The sequence below is a fragment of the Tripterygium wilfordii genome, chromosome 1, assembly GCF_013401445.1.
Source record: "Tripterygium wilfordii isolate XIE 37 chromosome 1, ASM1340144v1, whole genome shotgun sequence".
Classification (NCBI taxonomy): Eukaryota; Viridiplantae; Streptophyta; class Magnoliopsida; order Celastrales; family Celastraceae; genus Tripterygium; species Tripterygium wilfordii.
Window position 1 is genome coordinate 1977208 of NC_052232.1, and position 17775 is coordinate 1994982.

At 37.8% G+C, this 17775-nt stretch overlaps 1 protein-coding gene and 1 pseudogene across 1 annotated transcript; both read left to right on the top strand.

The window, feature by feature from the left end:
• The first annotated feature begins 3549 nt into the window (after positions 1–3549).
• On the top strand, positions 3550–12184 carry LOC119995676 (annotated as a pseudogene).
• A 1284-nt stretch (positions 12185–13468) lies between these two features.
• Positions 13469–15436, top strand: LOC120003334 (serine/threonine-protein kinase BLUS1). Its single transcript, XM_038852287.1, has one exon. It carries the CDS (start codon positions 13469–13471, stop codon positions 15203–15205), a length of 1737 nt encoding a protein of 578 aa, XP_038708215.1. The 3' UTR covers positions 15206–15436.
• Positions 15437–17775: the final 2339 nt, after the last annotated feature.

Consider the following 17775-nt stretch of genomic DNA (forward strand, 5'->3'; position numbering starts at 1 on the left):
AATCCAATATTGATTTTGGTGTGCAATGTGTGCACTGTGGGCAAGCCATGAGCAAACATATAGACATTGAATTTGTCATGCCCACATCCATGAAACAATAAAAAAAGACCAACACAATTATACTATTGGAGCATGAACAGTTGTATATTGACCTAGCAAAATTCATTTTTTGCCATCCATGGGCAAAAAAAATTCCTCGTTGTGAATGCTCATAGTATTCTACTTCTTTTTTTAATAAAAGCTGTGTTTACTAGGAGTCTAGGGTTTGGACTTGAGGGTCGGGCATAGGAGGTGGATTTTGTTGTTTGCCTCAGTGACCCATTGCTTGACCCAAACCGGGTATGGAAGTATGGAACCAAGCCTATCTGGTTTATGGCTTTACTTGCATACTTGCTTGCATGATCTTGAATGCTTTAAAAAAAATAGCCAAATGTTACACAAACATAAATGATGGATTTTTTAAAAATTCAGGCCCAAACACATCAAAGGAATATTTTCCGCTCCATGAACCCGACAAAAGAGTTGCTATCTTTGGCAATCGAACATTTTTGCTATGTGTCTTGCTTTCCAAAACCAATGAGTGCATATCCTTGGTGCATGTGTTGTTGAGTTTAGTTAAATTTTAAGTATTAATTTGTAATATTGGGTGTTTCTTATCTGTGGGTTGTATATCCCCACATCTTGTATATTCTTTAATGATGTTATTAGTTGTTTGGATGATTTTTAAAATATTCATAATAATATAAACTTTATGAAAAAAGAGGCACATGTTGTATAATATAAAAAATCTTTAACTTGTTTTTATTTTATACGGAACCCTTAGGAAACATGACAAATGACAAAAAAATATAATATTAAAAAAAATCATAACCACTTGCCACTTTATATATTGTTTGTACTCTTAAAAACACTCGAGCCACAAAAACACCTTAGATGCAAAAATCAAACATTTTTAATTTTAAAATTTTCATAACAAAAACTAATAAGAGTAAAATGATTAAAACATAGTAATTGTTTTAGTTGGGGTAGTTCAGACATATTACCACATATTTTACACTATCGTTGTGTTTAACAATAAACCAAACATTGTATTGTATAAGAATTATACTATTCGATATCTTCTACACTAGAAAGGAAATGTAACGTTTCCGATAGTTGGGAATATGAGTGTCTGAGTTATAAATAGTGTATGTTTAGGTGTGTCAGGATTTGTTATCAGTTTAAAGATTTTTGATTAGGGGGTGCACCAAATCTGACCTCTTAACCAAACAAGTTGTACGCAGATTGAGAACACAAGGCCATTGGTTTGCTGTTGTCTTCCGGAAAAAGGACATAAAATGCGAAAAAGTGACATGTAGGAAAAAAGCAGGGACATAGGAGACTACCACTGAAGTGAAATAACTCCTATGGAAACAAAATGAAAAACAATACATTACTATAATGCATCAGGAATTTCATTGAATGAGAATACATCCTGAACATATTGGGCGTATTTTAGAAGCTAAATTAGAAACATAGCCACGGACGCTTGAATAGTAAAGGCTAAGCTAGAAACAAGTTGGTCGGAACCATGCTAACTGAAAAGATAAGTGATCGGAGTCATTGCCTAAGTAAGCAATGAAGATTTGAAGATGTGGAGTCTGTGTTTGACGCGTGGTGGTTGTAGACTTTTCTTCTTACTCCTTTTATACTCTTTATGGTGACCATGACACTCTTTAACTCTTGTTCCCTAGGCACGTTCTTGACATGTGCAAACGTGAGAAATCTTGGGGAATTATCATCTTGCTTACCGTTAAAGTTGTTAAGCCAAAGTGCTTCATAACCGCAATAAACTCTTGGTAGTAGTCATCATGGTGAACATCCTAGGTTGTGCTCTTTCTTCACGGTCGATGTGGGAATATTGGGAACATGTGTCTCTCTCCACCTTCCCGATTTGTAGGCATTGTTCTTAAAATTGAATAGGAATGGCTAACGACCGCCATCTCAGTAGTGCTCTTGTATCTTTTGTTTCTCGGGCTCGGGGTTCTTTTGTTTGGGAGTTCTTTGAGCCTTCATGGCTTTTCAATTTAATAGCTGAGGATGCTAATGTATCAATTCACATGTAATAAAATTAATTTCCCTTTGGAAAAGAAAAACACAAGAACCAACCAGAGCCGTCTCTAGCATTTTGGAGGCCCTAGACAAGTTAAGAAAATGAAGCCCTCATCTCCTAAAATAATTTTTTTATAATCTGAAATCCAACATATCTAATAAATCCAAAATGCAATATAATTAGTTCTTGAATACACATAAATTATCATCAATATCCAATAAATTAAGCAACTCAAACTTATAAATTTATTACATCAAATGAAACCAAATAACGCTAAATCAAATAACTTATGGGGGAGGGGCCTCACTTGTACGGTTCGGATTTGATTTGTTACACGGCAATCATAGTTCTAGGTCAAGAAATTACACTTTTTAATTTTTATATGTGATGGCGTGTCATTTTGTGTTTGGGCTAATGAGTTTGTTTTCTTAAATAGCAATATATTAAGATATTTTTTTCTTATATCAATTTGTAAGTACACTATATATTGTTTGTAAACACCTAAAAAGCTATACAACTTAATAAAAAGTGAGGCCCTAGGCAACTGCCTGTCCGGCCTCCCCAAGGAGCCGGCTCTGGAACCGACATATGAAAATAAAAAGACTACTCCAAGAAATGCTTCTAGACCGGGCAATGTTGGACTTAAGATTAGCCAACAACCATGAATTAATATCAAGAAAGAATTCACCAATTGACCTGGAACCCTGACAACATGCCAAAGATCCCGAGCTTTATAGCAGTCTCTAATAATATGAAGAGCATATTCAACAGGCCAAGAGTAGAGGGAACACAAGGCATCATTAGTAAAATTTCTTCTTACTAGCTGAACGTGGGAAGACTCTTTATTTCTCAAAGTGCAGGACGATCGTGTTTCAAGTCATCCGTTGCCGTACAGATCTTAAAAATGTGTTTGAGAGAATTCAGGAATGTACACCTAACAAACTCCAACTTCTTCTACACTTATCCAACTACAAATTCGATTTTTGTTCAATAAATTATTTTAAATCAAAATTAAAAAAATTAAACCAGAATATCCCTAATTATAGCCTTTTGCACATCAATCTTGAGACACACATGATTTCCAACAATTGTATGTCTGTATTATGGATTTCATGCTAGTTAGCACTGATTTCCATACACACACTAAGCCATGCCCGAGGGGCATGAAGACCACCACTGCGGATGGAAAACTACCCAAATCCCAAACCCCTTGGTGAGAATAGAATCTTGTACCTCAAGGTCCTGGGCAGATAACCTGACCAACCTTGTCACATGTCAGTTGAAGATTGGTTGATCATGACAAATTGTGGATCCGTCATTGCCACGTGTTCTTAATCATCATATGATTGGAGGTCATTTCCGGTATAAAAAACTATGCAAGCCTAATTCATATTTTTTTTCAAACAATTGATTAACTTATTGAGGTCAAAATTATACTCCTATCCTATACGTGCACGAAATGCAGCCTAAAATGTCGAAAAATTGGTGAAATTATGAGATTGAAACTGGAGAAAACGACGAAGAAACAGAGAACAAGAAAAGAAAGAGAGGAAGAACTGAAGGAATTTCAAGTCTCGAAGTAGGTCCAACTCGGGAAGGATTTTTGAAGCAGCCGTAACTCGCGTAAGCATTTTCTGTCTGCAACTTTTTCTTACTCCTCCTCTTCCCTCTCCCCAAGCTTCACTTTCTTCCATTATTTTTATTGTCTAAATAATTGCACGCATCATAGAGTTAGTTTGATTTGCTGTTTCTTGCTTATATGTGGGCGCTCTCATACGACGCATTCGAGACTGTGTAGTCTAGAAAACTGCTTTCCACCCACTCGAAAATCCGTAAAGCATTCTCATTGATATTGGGTGTGCTCTGTAGAAAATCCCACGATGGCACAAACCCAAGCCCAGCCTCCCCACCATCTCGGCCCTTTGGGCCGTGGCAGTTCCCAGCCCCTCCATAAGGAGAAAATCCCACGATGGCACAAACCCAAGCCCAGCCTCCCCACCATCTCGGCCGTGGCAGTTCCCAGCCCCTCCATAAGGAAAAGGAGGGACAAAGGTTTGAAGGCTTGGGTAAGCTTATAAGCAAGACACCAAGCCCCTCAACAACCGATGTGGGATATAATCCTAACACTCCCCCGCACTCGTGGATTGGGTATCAAAGCCCAAGGCCCAACGAGTGGACTTTTTATCGGGGACGAGCGCACACCTGCTCCGATACCATGTAGAAAATCCCAGCACGGCACAAACCCAAGCCAAGCCTCCCCACCATCTCGGCCCATTGGGCCGTGGCAGTTCCAAGCCCCTTCCATTTGGAAAAGGCTTGACAAGTGTTTGAAGGCTTGGGCAAGCTTATAAGCAAGACACCAAGCCCCTCAACAACCGATGTGGGATATAATCCTAACATGCTCTTTGATTTAGTTATGGTGGTGGTGGTGTTGCTAGCTTTATTTGATGTATAGGTTTTGAGATCTGATTTCAAATTTGTTTTTGGCTGCTACATTTTGTATGTTTGTAGTTTTAAGGGCTGCTTTGCCCAATTGTCCATAATCTAACTGATGAAGCTTTGACTTACGATTAGGAAAGAACTTGTTTATTCAATTTTGGATATTATGATATTTGACATACTTTCACTGTTGCTTGAGTTTTGGTTCAAATAATTTTTATTTTTTTTCTTTGCTTGAAGTTGCTCTGAAGTCTGAAGCCTGTAAATTCTATGCGGGAGCAAATCACTTGTTGATGGACACTAAGGACAAGAACAACGTTCCGTTTGATGTGGGCCAACTTGTAGAGTCGAGATCTTTTCTATCAGGTTATCGTGGTGCGTGGTTCCGCTGCAAGGTATTTACTAGAATTACTTCTTGTAGTGATCAGTGGGTCAAATTAAGGCGCAGAGATCAAAACATGCTGGAACCTATGGTTTATATATGCGCCTCATGTTGTTTTCTTAGAATGACGCTGCTACAGCCCCCATTAATGGTCAGAATTTTATTTTATCCCAATCCATTTCACTTCAAACCTTTGTGACCTTGTTAAAACCTTATTTAATGTTACCCTTCTCAAAAAATAAAACACTAATGTTACATGGAACATATTCTTAGATGGAAAGAAGTTTGCTCTAGTAGTAATAGATAAATTTTTTCAATCTAATCTTTGCCACTAGCAAGCATTATGGCACAAACAGATATGGTGTTGGCACCGTGGAATTTAAACCTTTCAGTTATGTGCAAGAGAGTTTTGTCCTATAAATAGCAATGGTAGTGTGTATCATGACTCAAAAGTAGGATGCAAGAATGATTCATTGTTCCATTGTCTATACTTGTTCCAAATGTTAAGTCTTCCCAATTCATGCCCCTTCTTCAATCTCCATAATGTCTACTTCTTGTTCCTTCATATTTCAACATCACAGCAAGTGGGTATATCCATAATCGGGGATTGCATAGATCAGAATCTTCAAGAGCTACGAAAGAAAAATCCTCAATGTAAATATGACGACCCTTGATTTTCTTTATATTCCTTTAGTCCAGTAAGACATATTATGGGGAAGGGTGGCTAAAAAGTTAGGATCCGACAGAGAAGCCATCTTTTGATGGATTTTGGTTGGTGACATTTCTTTGTTGACTGAGATACGTGATAACTGATAAGCATTAGTCATCAGGTGGAAAATGCAAAAATGTTTTTATTGAGTCTTATGGGCAATGTTTTCTTTTTGTGGCCTGTCTTGAACTTTTCTCCGATGCCCACTTTTAATCGCCTCCTCTTGTGGTACCATGCATTCGTTACTCTTTTTTTGGATGTCATGTTCATTATTATCACTATTGGCTTGAGATGAGACTCAAACCTGGGCAATGTTCAAGTCTTAAGGAGCAGGCTACCACTAGGCCAAGAGCTCCTTGTTATTTTTAATTTTTTTTTCATTACTCTTGCTAATGTGTAAGATATTAGCTGGAAAAAATTCGGACAAAAACCTAAGTAATTATGCCCTTTAGTATGTTAACAGTATGCACGTGCTGTAATGCATGATTTAAATACTGTAGTTGTTCTTTTTACAAATGATACACGGTCTGCACCCCTTGGTTTCTTTCTATATATCAATTTTCCTTCTCAAGTAAGGGGTTCTCTTCAAAAGGTTTTGTTTCTTACATTAGATTGAAATATTTTTCTTTGCTTTAATTCTTTTTTTTTGTTTCTTTGAAGATAGTCCATAACTAATCTTAGTGTATTCTATCCCATAACTAATCTCAGTGTATTCTATCAGGTAAGGGATATTCACCGGAGGAAAAATGGGCTGGGTATTGACTTGGAATATTGTGACTTTCCAGATGAGAGTACGTCATCTGACTTAAATCTTTGTTTTTGTGTTGTATTTTACTATATGTTAATACATCTCAATCCGAAATTTAATAGTGCTCTGGCATGGAAACTTCGGACTTCTTACCCCATTCCTAAAATCCAGTGCAACTGCTGAATGGAGGCAGCTGAAATATTTGTCTATTTACCCTTATATCCTTATCTGAACTCTGACATACTTGCAGATTCTTCCTACCCACCCCACCCCCAACCCCAACCTCAATCTCTTCTTATAAGTGCAATTACCAGAAAAGATATTCAATTATGCTCCTGTTAGTGGTTAAAATTTGATTCCACAAGTGTAGTTTCACATTTTCCTATGCAGAAGTACGATGGACAAAGTTATATCAAAAGCAACCATCTTCTGGTAGTAAGTTAGAAGCGAAAAGGCAGTTAATGGCATGCCCTCGCTTTCCTCCTGTTTATCAAGAAAGTCTGATACCTGACATCAGTACAATCTCAGAAGTGGTAGTCATTGTCAATGATATTTGGAAGGTAGGGGATCCAGTGGATTGGTTTTCTGATGGTTGCTTTTGGAAGAATTACTGAAATCTTGGGTCTTGAGAAGTTTCGGGTAAGACATTTTTGCTTATCTTCTTATGTGCTCATGTTGTTCGGATTGCTGATTTGAATTTGTTTCTGGTCAATGTCTCGTGGGTAATTTGGTCTGGGTGATAGCATTTTTGTGATTTTGTCCAAGTTTTATGCTGTTAATTTTACTTATGTGCAGTTGCCAGTTGCTTTTATTAGCATTCGTCAGGACATGTTTCTAGGGTTCAAGTTGTTGATATTATCTTAACCATTTTTCCTGGAAATTCCCCTTTTATTGAAATGTCTGTACTGGCAAAGAACTGATCTATGCATTTACTGTCGGTGGGGAAACGCCTTTTGTATGGTGCAACCAATATTATGAGAACCATTATTTTTTGTTTCGTTGATTACAACCCATGGAGTTTAATTAGAAGTAGATTTTAGCTGTTTGAATATTCTATGTCATTTTCATATGATTCTTGGTTATATATCTCAAAATTTGGTTATATTTCTGCTTGGCCTTTGCCCGAGCACACACAAGGTTCGCAGGTTGCGTCATGTATGTTGAATAATGTATATCACTATATCTGTAACAAGCCATTAGATTTTTAACAGGTTCTTAGGTCTTAAAATAGACTTTGTCTATGATTCAAAACGTATATATTGTTTGAACCAAAAAAGTGAGAGAAGAAAACCTGAGTTGACTTGGAGTTCATTAGTGATTGCTCCAGGAGGTGATATTCATCAAAATCAGATAAATTAGTTGAAACCATGAATGCTTGTTCGGTGGTTGTTTTGAAATTTGACTGGTTTTTGTTGAAGTGCCTGTTCTGAATCTCATTCAACACTAATGTATGTCCGGAACCAATTATTTTTTCTCTCAGAAAGTATTGACATTTTTTTCTCCCCCTTTCTCTCTCTTTTATTTGTGGACAAAACATGCATTCATGTCGGTGTTCTGAAACTTACAAATATGGAACCATCTTTCCTATTTAGTCTCCATTTTTTTTAATGAAAGATAGCTTAGCAAATTTCATTTTGGGTTAAACCTAAAAACCTTTGGTGAGAGAAAATATTCCACTTAGTTGACAGGAAAACTCCTCTTTAGGGTGGCAAATGACTTTTGTTTGTTTTGCCAAGTAGAATCATTTTTCTGCCTTGCGTGTTTGATACTCTTAGTCTGTGCTACAGTTCATGTTTTGCCTCGTATCTATATATATGTTATATGTTTATGGAATATATAGAATTCAAACAACAGAAAATTTATGTTTTCTTGAGAAAAAAAACCTTTTTTGGCAAAATACTTTTTTTCCCCTACCGTTAGATGATTTTCTGGGAACAAAACAGATTATAATGGCTTCGTGGTTGGCAGTCTAAAATTTTCTTTGTTAATACTTGGTTTTGATTTCTGACCTTTCCATTCAAGTTGAGTTGCATTTTCAATGACTTGAGTTGGTGTTTTTAAGGGCTTACGATGCTTCTATTGCAGTTTGTATTGGTTTAGCGATTGCGCAAATATTGGGATGGGATAAGAAGGGAATATTGGAGATTTTGGGGCTGTTATTTTCATTGTGAATACTGATTCAAGGAAAACGACTTCAAATTTTTTTTCTTTGATGTTAGGAGACCAGGGTAAGGTTGGTTTGGGCTTTGAAAGTTGGAAATTTTAGTTCTGATGTGTGTAAATCATATTCCAATATGGTTGATACTTCACATTGATTGAAAATTTTGTAGTATTGCCCAAAAAGATAACAATTCCAGGAAGTGAATTTAGATTTTTTGGACATTAAACCCAAGGATTGATATCTATTTCAGAACAAGATTACACCCAAATAATGAATTTCTTAGTGTAGAATACAGAGGTGATACTGTGTACAGTAGTAAGAAGAGTATTGGTGCGGCATTGCTTCAATTAGGGATCCTCTTTTCTTATATTTCATGAATGAATAATAGAGGTAAGATTACAATACTGCCCCTAAGCTAATTACATGTATATCACTATTTAAAACACTTAGCAATCCTAATTCTCCAAGAGACTAAGATATGGGTTCTCGATAGGAAATTAATATATTGCTGTTTTGACCAAACGTTAAACCAGAATAAAGACTAAATCTGACTAATAGACCAACTAAATAGTTTCTTGGATTACCTGATCTTGCAAATCTATGATTGTCAAAATACTTATATTTGACAAAATTATGGAGAACCTTAAGATGATAAGACCAGAAAGTGTCTGACATTAAAACGAAAATGTAGGAATAAGGCTTAATACTAACCAAAAATAGACCACACATAGTGAGATATGGCTCAAATCAGCTTTCAGCATCTACCTTTTTTGGCCTTTGAGTTTACTTTTTCTTGACCTTTATGTTACCTTCATCTTCTCTGCTGCAATTCACAAAGAACAAAAAAAAGAGTTGGAAAATTGTTTTAAATCTTTCTCAGTTTTCCTTTGAAAAATTTTCGTGGGTGATTTATTTCTTGCAATGGAAGAAAGGTTGAATGAGGTCTGCATTGATTTATCCCTGTGGTACATGGGTGTATTCAAAACCTTTTGAAGGGTTAGTCTCCTCTTTGATCCTGTTAGAAATTTTTTTGATCACAGTAATGTGGAATAGATGCTTCAACATATATGTTTTCTGTATTTCAACAAAACTTGCTTCTTTATTAATTTCATTTACATATAAGATGTTCGGTTAGGGTATGTCTATTTAAGAAAAGTGCCTCAAGGGTTTTTGAGGACTTTATATAAGTTGACTTTGTGGGGTTTGAATGTGTACTGTAAACCTAGAGTTGAAAGAATTCAGTATGAAAAAAGTGAGTAGTTTTGGTGCTCACTTCTTCCAATCAGTATATGTTAAGGAGCAATAAACTTATTTCTCACACTTCTAAAATCTATTGTTTCCATAGATTCAATTGCTGCCGCCTCCTTATGGTGAAGGGTTATCTTATGAAGTATCATCCAAGGATTTACGCCCATCATTAGAATGGTCTCCAGAACAGGGTTGGACAGTTCCTCTTCCTATGGTAGCTTCTTATTCTTATGTAATAGTAATACTTTGAGATTATGACTTCATGATATATTTTTCAGAGCATGAATGAACTCTTTGATTGTTGAGTTACAGTTTCCAAACTTCCAATCATTATTTTTTGAATTGCTAAATATTCTTTAAAGCACCATGTGGGTGCAACCCAGAGAATGATTAGCTCCCATCGTGATTGGAACCCACCCCTTGTCTTATTCAAAGTATAAAGATCCCCCATGGCAGTTAACTATCAGTCCTTACATAGATTATGATGCAACCTCTTTCTTGTTCCTTTTAGCTGTTTCTTTTGTCCCTCATATTTAGATACTCTTGATGTGTTGATGCGTCTCTTTGCCCTAGTGCCACTGATATGTTTGCCACCTCACTGGTAATAGGGGAATGAACGTCGTCATTATTGTACTCGATTAATCAGGCCAGTTGATCCAGGTGAGCGAACTGCGAAAATTTGTGCCATTAATATATACCTGTGAAGTTATATTGTAGTCTTCTTGGCATTGTATTTTTTCGTTTCTCCCAACTCATCGGATTTCCAAAGGCAAGACTCTTGACATGGAAAGATGTCTCTTTGTTTCTTAACTGCTGTCTAATAAAAATTTGATTGCGGATACACTATTCTTCATTTGCACTTTCTCTTGGTCATTATTCTTCCTTTCTCTTCTGCTGTTGCTTATAGTTTTGAATTTAATTTACTTGTTTGAGTTAAGCTGTAGTGGTCATTGTAGTGTTCGTTTGGGTTGTGTTTGTTATAAGATGTAGGCACTGAATGCCATCATCGTCATCGAATCTTTTATCCAAAATAAGGTTGGGGTTCTCCACATAAATTCATTTGAGGAATTAATGGGAATCCATGACATGAATTCTCTGTCACCATTCATCCTGTGAGAATCTACATTCTTGACTAATCTCATAGATTCTTCCTTTCTCTTCCCCCCCACACCCCCCCCCCAAAATTCCTCAATCCAAATGCACTCTTAGAGTCTCTTCCTCTTTTCAATTTCTCATACTTTTTTTTTTAGAACTTTACATACCACTGCATGGGCACATAACTAATGACATCTTACTCTAGTCATATATTGGTTGCTTGGTTCTTTTTGTACTTTTGGGATAAAATATTGAATGGACGATTCAAGCCGGATGGAGTTCTTGAGTGCATGTTTTTTATTTTTTTTTTATTTTTAATTACTACTGATTAGTTGGCCTCTACTCACCTTGTTAAACAGTTCTTTCTTGTCCACTCTTATAAATATCTAAAGTGCCATGAAAACAATGCTCGAGCATGAGAAAACTATTGTTTTTTTAAGGCGAGAAAAATATTGGTTAATGGCAGTTGTTTTGTGCATAACCAGCCCCTTTTCGGGTGTTTGAGGTTGCTTTGTAACCAGCTTCATAGAGAAATGTTCAGTCTTAGCTGATATGATCTTTGAGCTCTTAATGTTGAAGCTATGCTTGTTATTCTGTTCTCATAAAGGCTACAGCTAGTTTTTTTTTTTTTTTTTCCCTCTGCATTTTTTTCAGTTCTTGTTCTTTAAAATTCTCAGTTTGTCCTACAATTTTGACATGGGGTTTATTTGTTGATATAGAGAATGCTGCAAATTTGATGGTTGATGTTGTGGGTGAAGTGAGGAGGGCGGTCAGGAAGCAGCTGGAGCATCCCTTGAGAAAAGTGTTTCTCCATGTTCTGATGCTTCAGAGAGCTCATTGCCTGCGTGCAAGCCGAAACTAACAAGAAAAACGATTTTTGAGTGTTACTGCAACTGGGGAGAAATCCATGCCGGGGACGACTTCAAGATTTGACAAGGCAGACAATGAACTTGAAAGGGCCAGTTGCTCAGATAACATTTCAAGTTCACATGTTCGAGATGCATGCAATGAAACCACTGGTACTGGCACCTTGAAAGACAGTTCTGATTTGAAAGATGATGGAGGGAGTTCCATAAATTCCATGTCTTGCGAAACAGTAGAGGATGCTATTTCCGGTTTGGAGGAACTTGTAAACCAGGTTAAATGGCTTAAGACAGTCTGGAATGCCTATGTCAAAGAATGTCTCATGGAAAGTTGTGGAACATCGTGCCTGAAAAAAAATATAGCTTATAACATTGGCATATATTTTTTGTTGGAGGGGTGGTGAATTTTATATTCTATTTGGGAGTGTGTTGTGTTTTGAGTTGCTATGTTGTGAGTTCCAAAATTATGGTGCTGTGAGTTGGGTTATGTTGAAAAAAAATGTTTGGCATGTCATTAAAAAAATGTGATGGCTTCCAAGCGATTGCGAAAGAGTCTAAGGTCGGGCATTAGAGTTGGATGAATCTTATTTGCATCCGAACTTCCATTAAGTAAACCCCAAAAAACACAAAAAACCTTCGCCTATATACACCTTCTTTTGACCCTACCGTTTCCCTCTACATTCTCTCTTTCTTCTCTTTCCACCATCATCTCCTTCTCAACCCTTCTTAATCGACCATCTCCTTCTTTCGTTTCTCAGTCTCTATTTGCAACCATAACCATGACGACCAACACCAATGCCAACACCACAGTTTATGCCAAAGCCAGTGAAGACCTAAGCCACTTTCAGATTAAACGGATTCTCTATTCTGATCTCTAGGACGGGATTTCCCTGACTTGTGACCATCGTGCTGCCACCACTGGCGGCCTTACTCTCCATTCTGCAATGCCCTTGCCTCTATGGAAGTTCGAAATTTTTTTTTGAAAAGCTTCTCTTTTAACTTTGTATATATTGCATATATGTCTGGAGTCTATGTGTGTGGTTTGTCATATGTCATGTGTTATCTTTTCTGAAGGCATGGAGTTCTACTTCTTTCTCTACAGCCACTCTCTTTCCTCGGAGGCTGAACTGCATCAAGTCCAGGTTTTAACCCCAATCTCTCTCAAAGCTAGGGTTGAAGATAATCTAAATTGTTTTTTAAAGTTAGGGTTGAAGAAATTTTATCCCTCTAAGGTATCACTAGTATACTTATCACTAGTATACTAATTACTTTCTTACCCTTGTCTTCTTCCTTCCACAACAACTACATTTCTCTCCTCTCTCCTTACTGTTGGCCGCCCGTTGATATCTAACCTAAACTGAAGGTCACATCATCACGAACATACTCCGACCTTCCACCACCACCAACGCCTCTTTCTGTCTATTCAGTACTTGGACAGGTCTTCAATTAGAGTTGGGCCATAGTCTTTTCCCATCAATATTTTTAGTGATGGACTTCCACCAGACATTCATTGGGCCGTATTCACTATTCTGTGGGCTCAGCCTATCCAATACAATAAACTTCCTTACAAATCCACACAGAATTTAAGAAAGAGAACCTGTAATTCACATGCATCACCACTGTTATTAACTGTCTTCCCCTTTTAAATCCTCACAGGATAACTGCCTAAAACCCTACTTTTCTTCAACAAAAACCCCAAGCCCATTCCCTCCTCTAACAATGTCTGACTTCATGAAGCCTCAATACCTACCCGACTCCGCGTCATACAGGCTCCTCGACGAGATTGGAGTAGGAGTAAGCGCCACCGTCTACAAAGCACAATGTCTCTCCATTGATTCAACTCATGATCATTATCATCATCACCGTGATGTGGTCGCAATCAAGGCCATCGATCTTGATCAATCCCGTGCCGGTTTCGACGACATTCGGCGTGAAATCAAGACGATGTCGCTTCTCTCGCACCCTAACGTCCTTAACGCACACTGTTCTTTCACCGTTGATCGCCGTCTCTGGGTGGTTATGCCTTTTATGTCCGCTGGTTCTGTACAGTCGATAATCTCTTCTTCTTTCCCTAATGGTTTGTCAGAGCAATGCATTGCGGTTGTTCTTAAAGAAACGCTGAACGCATTGTCGTATCTTCACAATCAAGGACACTTGCATCGAGACGTCAAGGCGGGTAACATTCTCGTGGACTCAAACGGGTCCGTGAAACTCGCGGATTTCGGAGTGTCCGCATCGATTTACGAGCCTAATTATTCCAGTCCGGGTTCGAGTTCGGGTTGTTCACCGTCGTTGAAGCTCACCGACGTGGCGGGTACACCGTATTGGATGGCGCCGGAAGTTATTCACTCGCATAACGGGTACGGGGTCAAAGCGGATATTTGGTCTTTTGGTATCACGGCGTTAGAATTGGCTCATGGTCGTCCTCCTCTGTCTCATCTTCCTCTTTCGAAGTCTTTAATTATGAAGATTACGAAGAGGTTCCGGTTCTCTGACTATGCGAAACACTTGGATTATAAGCACAAGAAGTTCTCGAAAGCTTTTAAGGACATGGTGGGTTCGTGTCTCGATCAAGATCCGTCCAAGAGACCGTCTGCGGAGAAACTATTGAAGCATTCTTTCTTCAAGAATTGCAAGGGATCTGATCTTCTGGTGAAGAATGTGTTGAATGGGTTGCCCAGTGTTGAAGAGAGGTTCAAGAAGAGCAAGATCGTAAGTGACGGAAACAAGAATGAAATTCATAACGATGGAGAAGAGGTGGAGTCAGAGGGTCCGATTGTGAAACAGAGAAGAATTAGTGGGTGGAATTTCGATGGAGACTGTTTTCAGCTGGAGCCGGTATTCATAACAATGGAGACTGATGATGCCGATTCCAAATTAGATGACTCTGTTTCTAAACGGGTCCGATTTGGTGGAGAATCGATCATTCAAGACAGGGGAAGCGAATTGGCGGGTGGATCAGACGAGTCAAGTTTGAGTTCACCTTGCCAAGCTGTTGAGGAGGGCACTCTATCTGGCGGTCGCAGTGGTGTGGAGTGTGAAGAGGAATTTGTAGTCAAACCGGTCGAATTTGGGGGTGAAACCATCATTCAAGAAAACCAAAGTGAATCAGGAGGTGGGTCAGGAGAGTCAAATCTGAGTTTCCCAAACCAATCTGAGGAGGAGAGCCAAGTGGATGGAGGGAGTGGAGACCGAGGTGACGGTGGTGTTGTTGACAGAGAGACAATGGTGGAGGGATTGATGGCATTGAAGAAGAGTTTGGATGAGCAAAGGCAGGAAGTGGATATTGTGATTGGTATGTTTGGAGGGGAGGTCATAATTAGCAGAGAAGACCAGCTGATGCAGGTGATCGAGAGGTTGAAGATGGAGCTGGACCATGAGAGGGAAAAGAGGTTTGAGTTGGAGATGCAAATAGAGTTTCTTAATCTTCAGCTTCAAGGTCTGTCTGGTAATGGTGGTACTGATTGAAGCCATTAATCAAAACACATGGAGTGCATGTTTCAGTTTTTTCTTGAAGCGATAGTTATGGACTGGGTTTAAAACGGGCCGAAGTCTCATCTTGGGCTCCCGATCTTTATGTTTGGCTCGAGAGGTGGACCTGGGGCAGGCCTTGGGCTCAGTCAATTTCAATCCAGGAATGGCTCATCTAGACCTTGTAATGGGCTTAACCATAGTGTAGGCCCAATAACCTGATCCATAAGTAAGCACCGCACTCGATAATGTGTTATCGAAATTTATTATTTATTGGTTTTTTAGTTAAAATATGTTGAGAATTATTGTTTTTAAGTTTATTTTTTGTGTTGGGACTATTATAAAATTAATATTTTTTATAAAAATTTGGGGGTCTGGGGCGTCAGTCCATGTCGCCCCACCCTAGGGCCGCCACTGAAAACTTGTAATAAGGAATATCTTGGGTTCGATATCTGTGTGGTCACATGTTGACATCTGTCTCAATTTATCATGTGAAAAATTTCTGTGCGCACGGACTTGATGTCACGAGTTTAAACCCATGTTTAAAGGACAAACTTATATTGCATAATGAAGAAAAAAAAAAGTTCCTCTGTCGATCACAGGCTTTACACAGCAAAAAATTGCCAAACCACCGATTACCAATGAGTGTCTTTTTACAGTTCCCAGCTCCATGTTTAGGCCAATTAATTTGGTGTATAATTATGACTCTTTTTCCTCTGTCAATTCCTTCGTTGACAAACATGGCAATCATATATCAAAAGCAAGCTCTTCATAAAATGTCAACCTCAGTCTTAAAACTATGAGTGGAAGATACGGCACCGTGTTATGTACTGCGGGTAAACACTGCAGCTTCGGCTGTAGAACCTTATATAATCGCAACTACAAATGGCATGACATGCAGGCATGGTCTCACTCAATTGGCTACTGGTTTTTCAATAAATCTAGACCTAAATTCGGGCAGGATCTTTTGTCTACGTGGTTTCTCCTATGAAACTTCTCTCTTTTCTTACCATAAGTACTGCTAGAGTGCTAGGTAATAAATCTGGTTGGGTGCACTAAGATTTTCTGTTCGTGTGTGTGTGTGTGTAAATCAATGCTTTATTGAATGAAACGAAAAATTAGCAGGGAGCTAATTAGTAATATGCTCTGTTCTAATTGAGGAAAAGTAAATACTGTTGAGGTTTTCTCATATTAGATTGACATAATCAAATCATGGGCAGAACCATCCTTTATTAAGAGAGACTTTATCTGTAGCATCTGTAACTGTAGAGAGGGCATTTTCAGTTTTTAAGATTGTAAAACAGTGATTGTAAAATCGAATGGGAGATGAATGGTTCATAATTGCCTAGTTATATACATAGAGAAAGAAGTGTTTGATCTGATTCCCAATGAGATTATTATGCAATATTATCAAAACATGAGAACTAAGAAAACACAATTGTAAACGTTTTTATCAAATTATAGATATGATTTTTAATTTTATGTTAATTCTAACAAGTGATATATATAGAACCCAAAAGGAATTTTTTGGCCTTATAACCAATGTCAATAGGCCACGAAGAAAAAATCTGCACCGCCTCTTGGCTTAGGATGAACGATATCCTTAATGTATTTGGGTTTGGATTGCTAACACTAACCCTAATCAATCATTCAAAGACCCACCAAACACAAGAGTCATGATTGGGTTACTAAAATGTGGTCGTGATCGCTTAACTAATCATGATTGACACATATTGAATGTAATGAGATCGATTGTCGACAAAGAAGGGTGCAACAAACCATAATAGTAGCCCTAATTATAGATACCACAAGAAAATGTGGTCATGGTCGGGATACGTAATGTAACTTTTGATCACTGAAATAGTCGTTAATTTCAAATTCAATCACCAAATGTTCACACATTTCAATTTGGGAATCTAAAATTGAAAATTATTCTGCTCGGATAAATTTCTTATATTAATTTTTATGTCACATCAATAGTTTGATTTACCAGAAAATCTACCTCAGTGTTTATATTAAAATAATTTTCAACTTTTAATTCTCAAGTTGGAACTTTTAAACATTTGATGAATGAGTACTTGAACCTGATCAATTTTTTCAATGACCAAAAATTGTATTACTCCGCTGGTTGTGGTCACATAATTAATCATGGACACATTGACTGGCTGTAACCCAAAAATTCTTATTTCTCTCTCCAAGTTTTGACCTAATATTGTATATAGAGCAACTGAAACAACATCCACTAGATTGAGCCAGATATGGAAAGAAAGACTATAAACCTGCCAGTTTGAGGTTCTACATATAGTAACTAGTGACCAAGCATATGAGACACACACACATACTCTCTCTCTCTCTCTCTCTTTGGGATTTTGAGCTGCTTTTGATGAGCTTTCTCTCTGCACACTTCATCATTCGTTTCTCTTGGAGATCCAAAACCCTAGGGTCAGTGTTATAATTTGTTTTTTTTTTTTGCGTTTTAGTTATTTTATTTAATTTATTTGATATGATTTGAGTGACACTTTGTTGTGCCTTTATTGATTCCTTGTTAGGTTTGACTGAAACAAAAA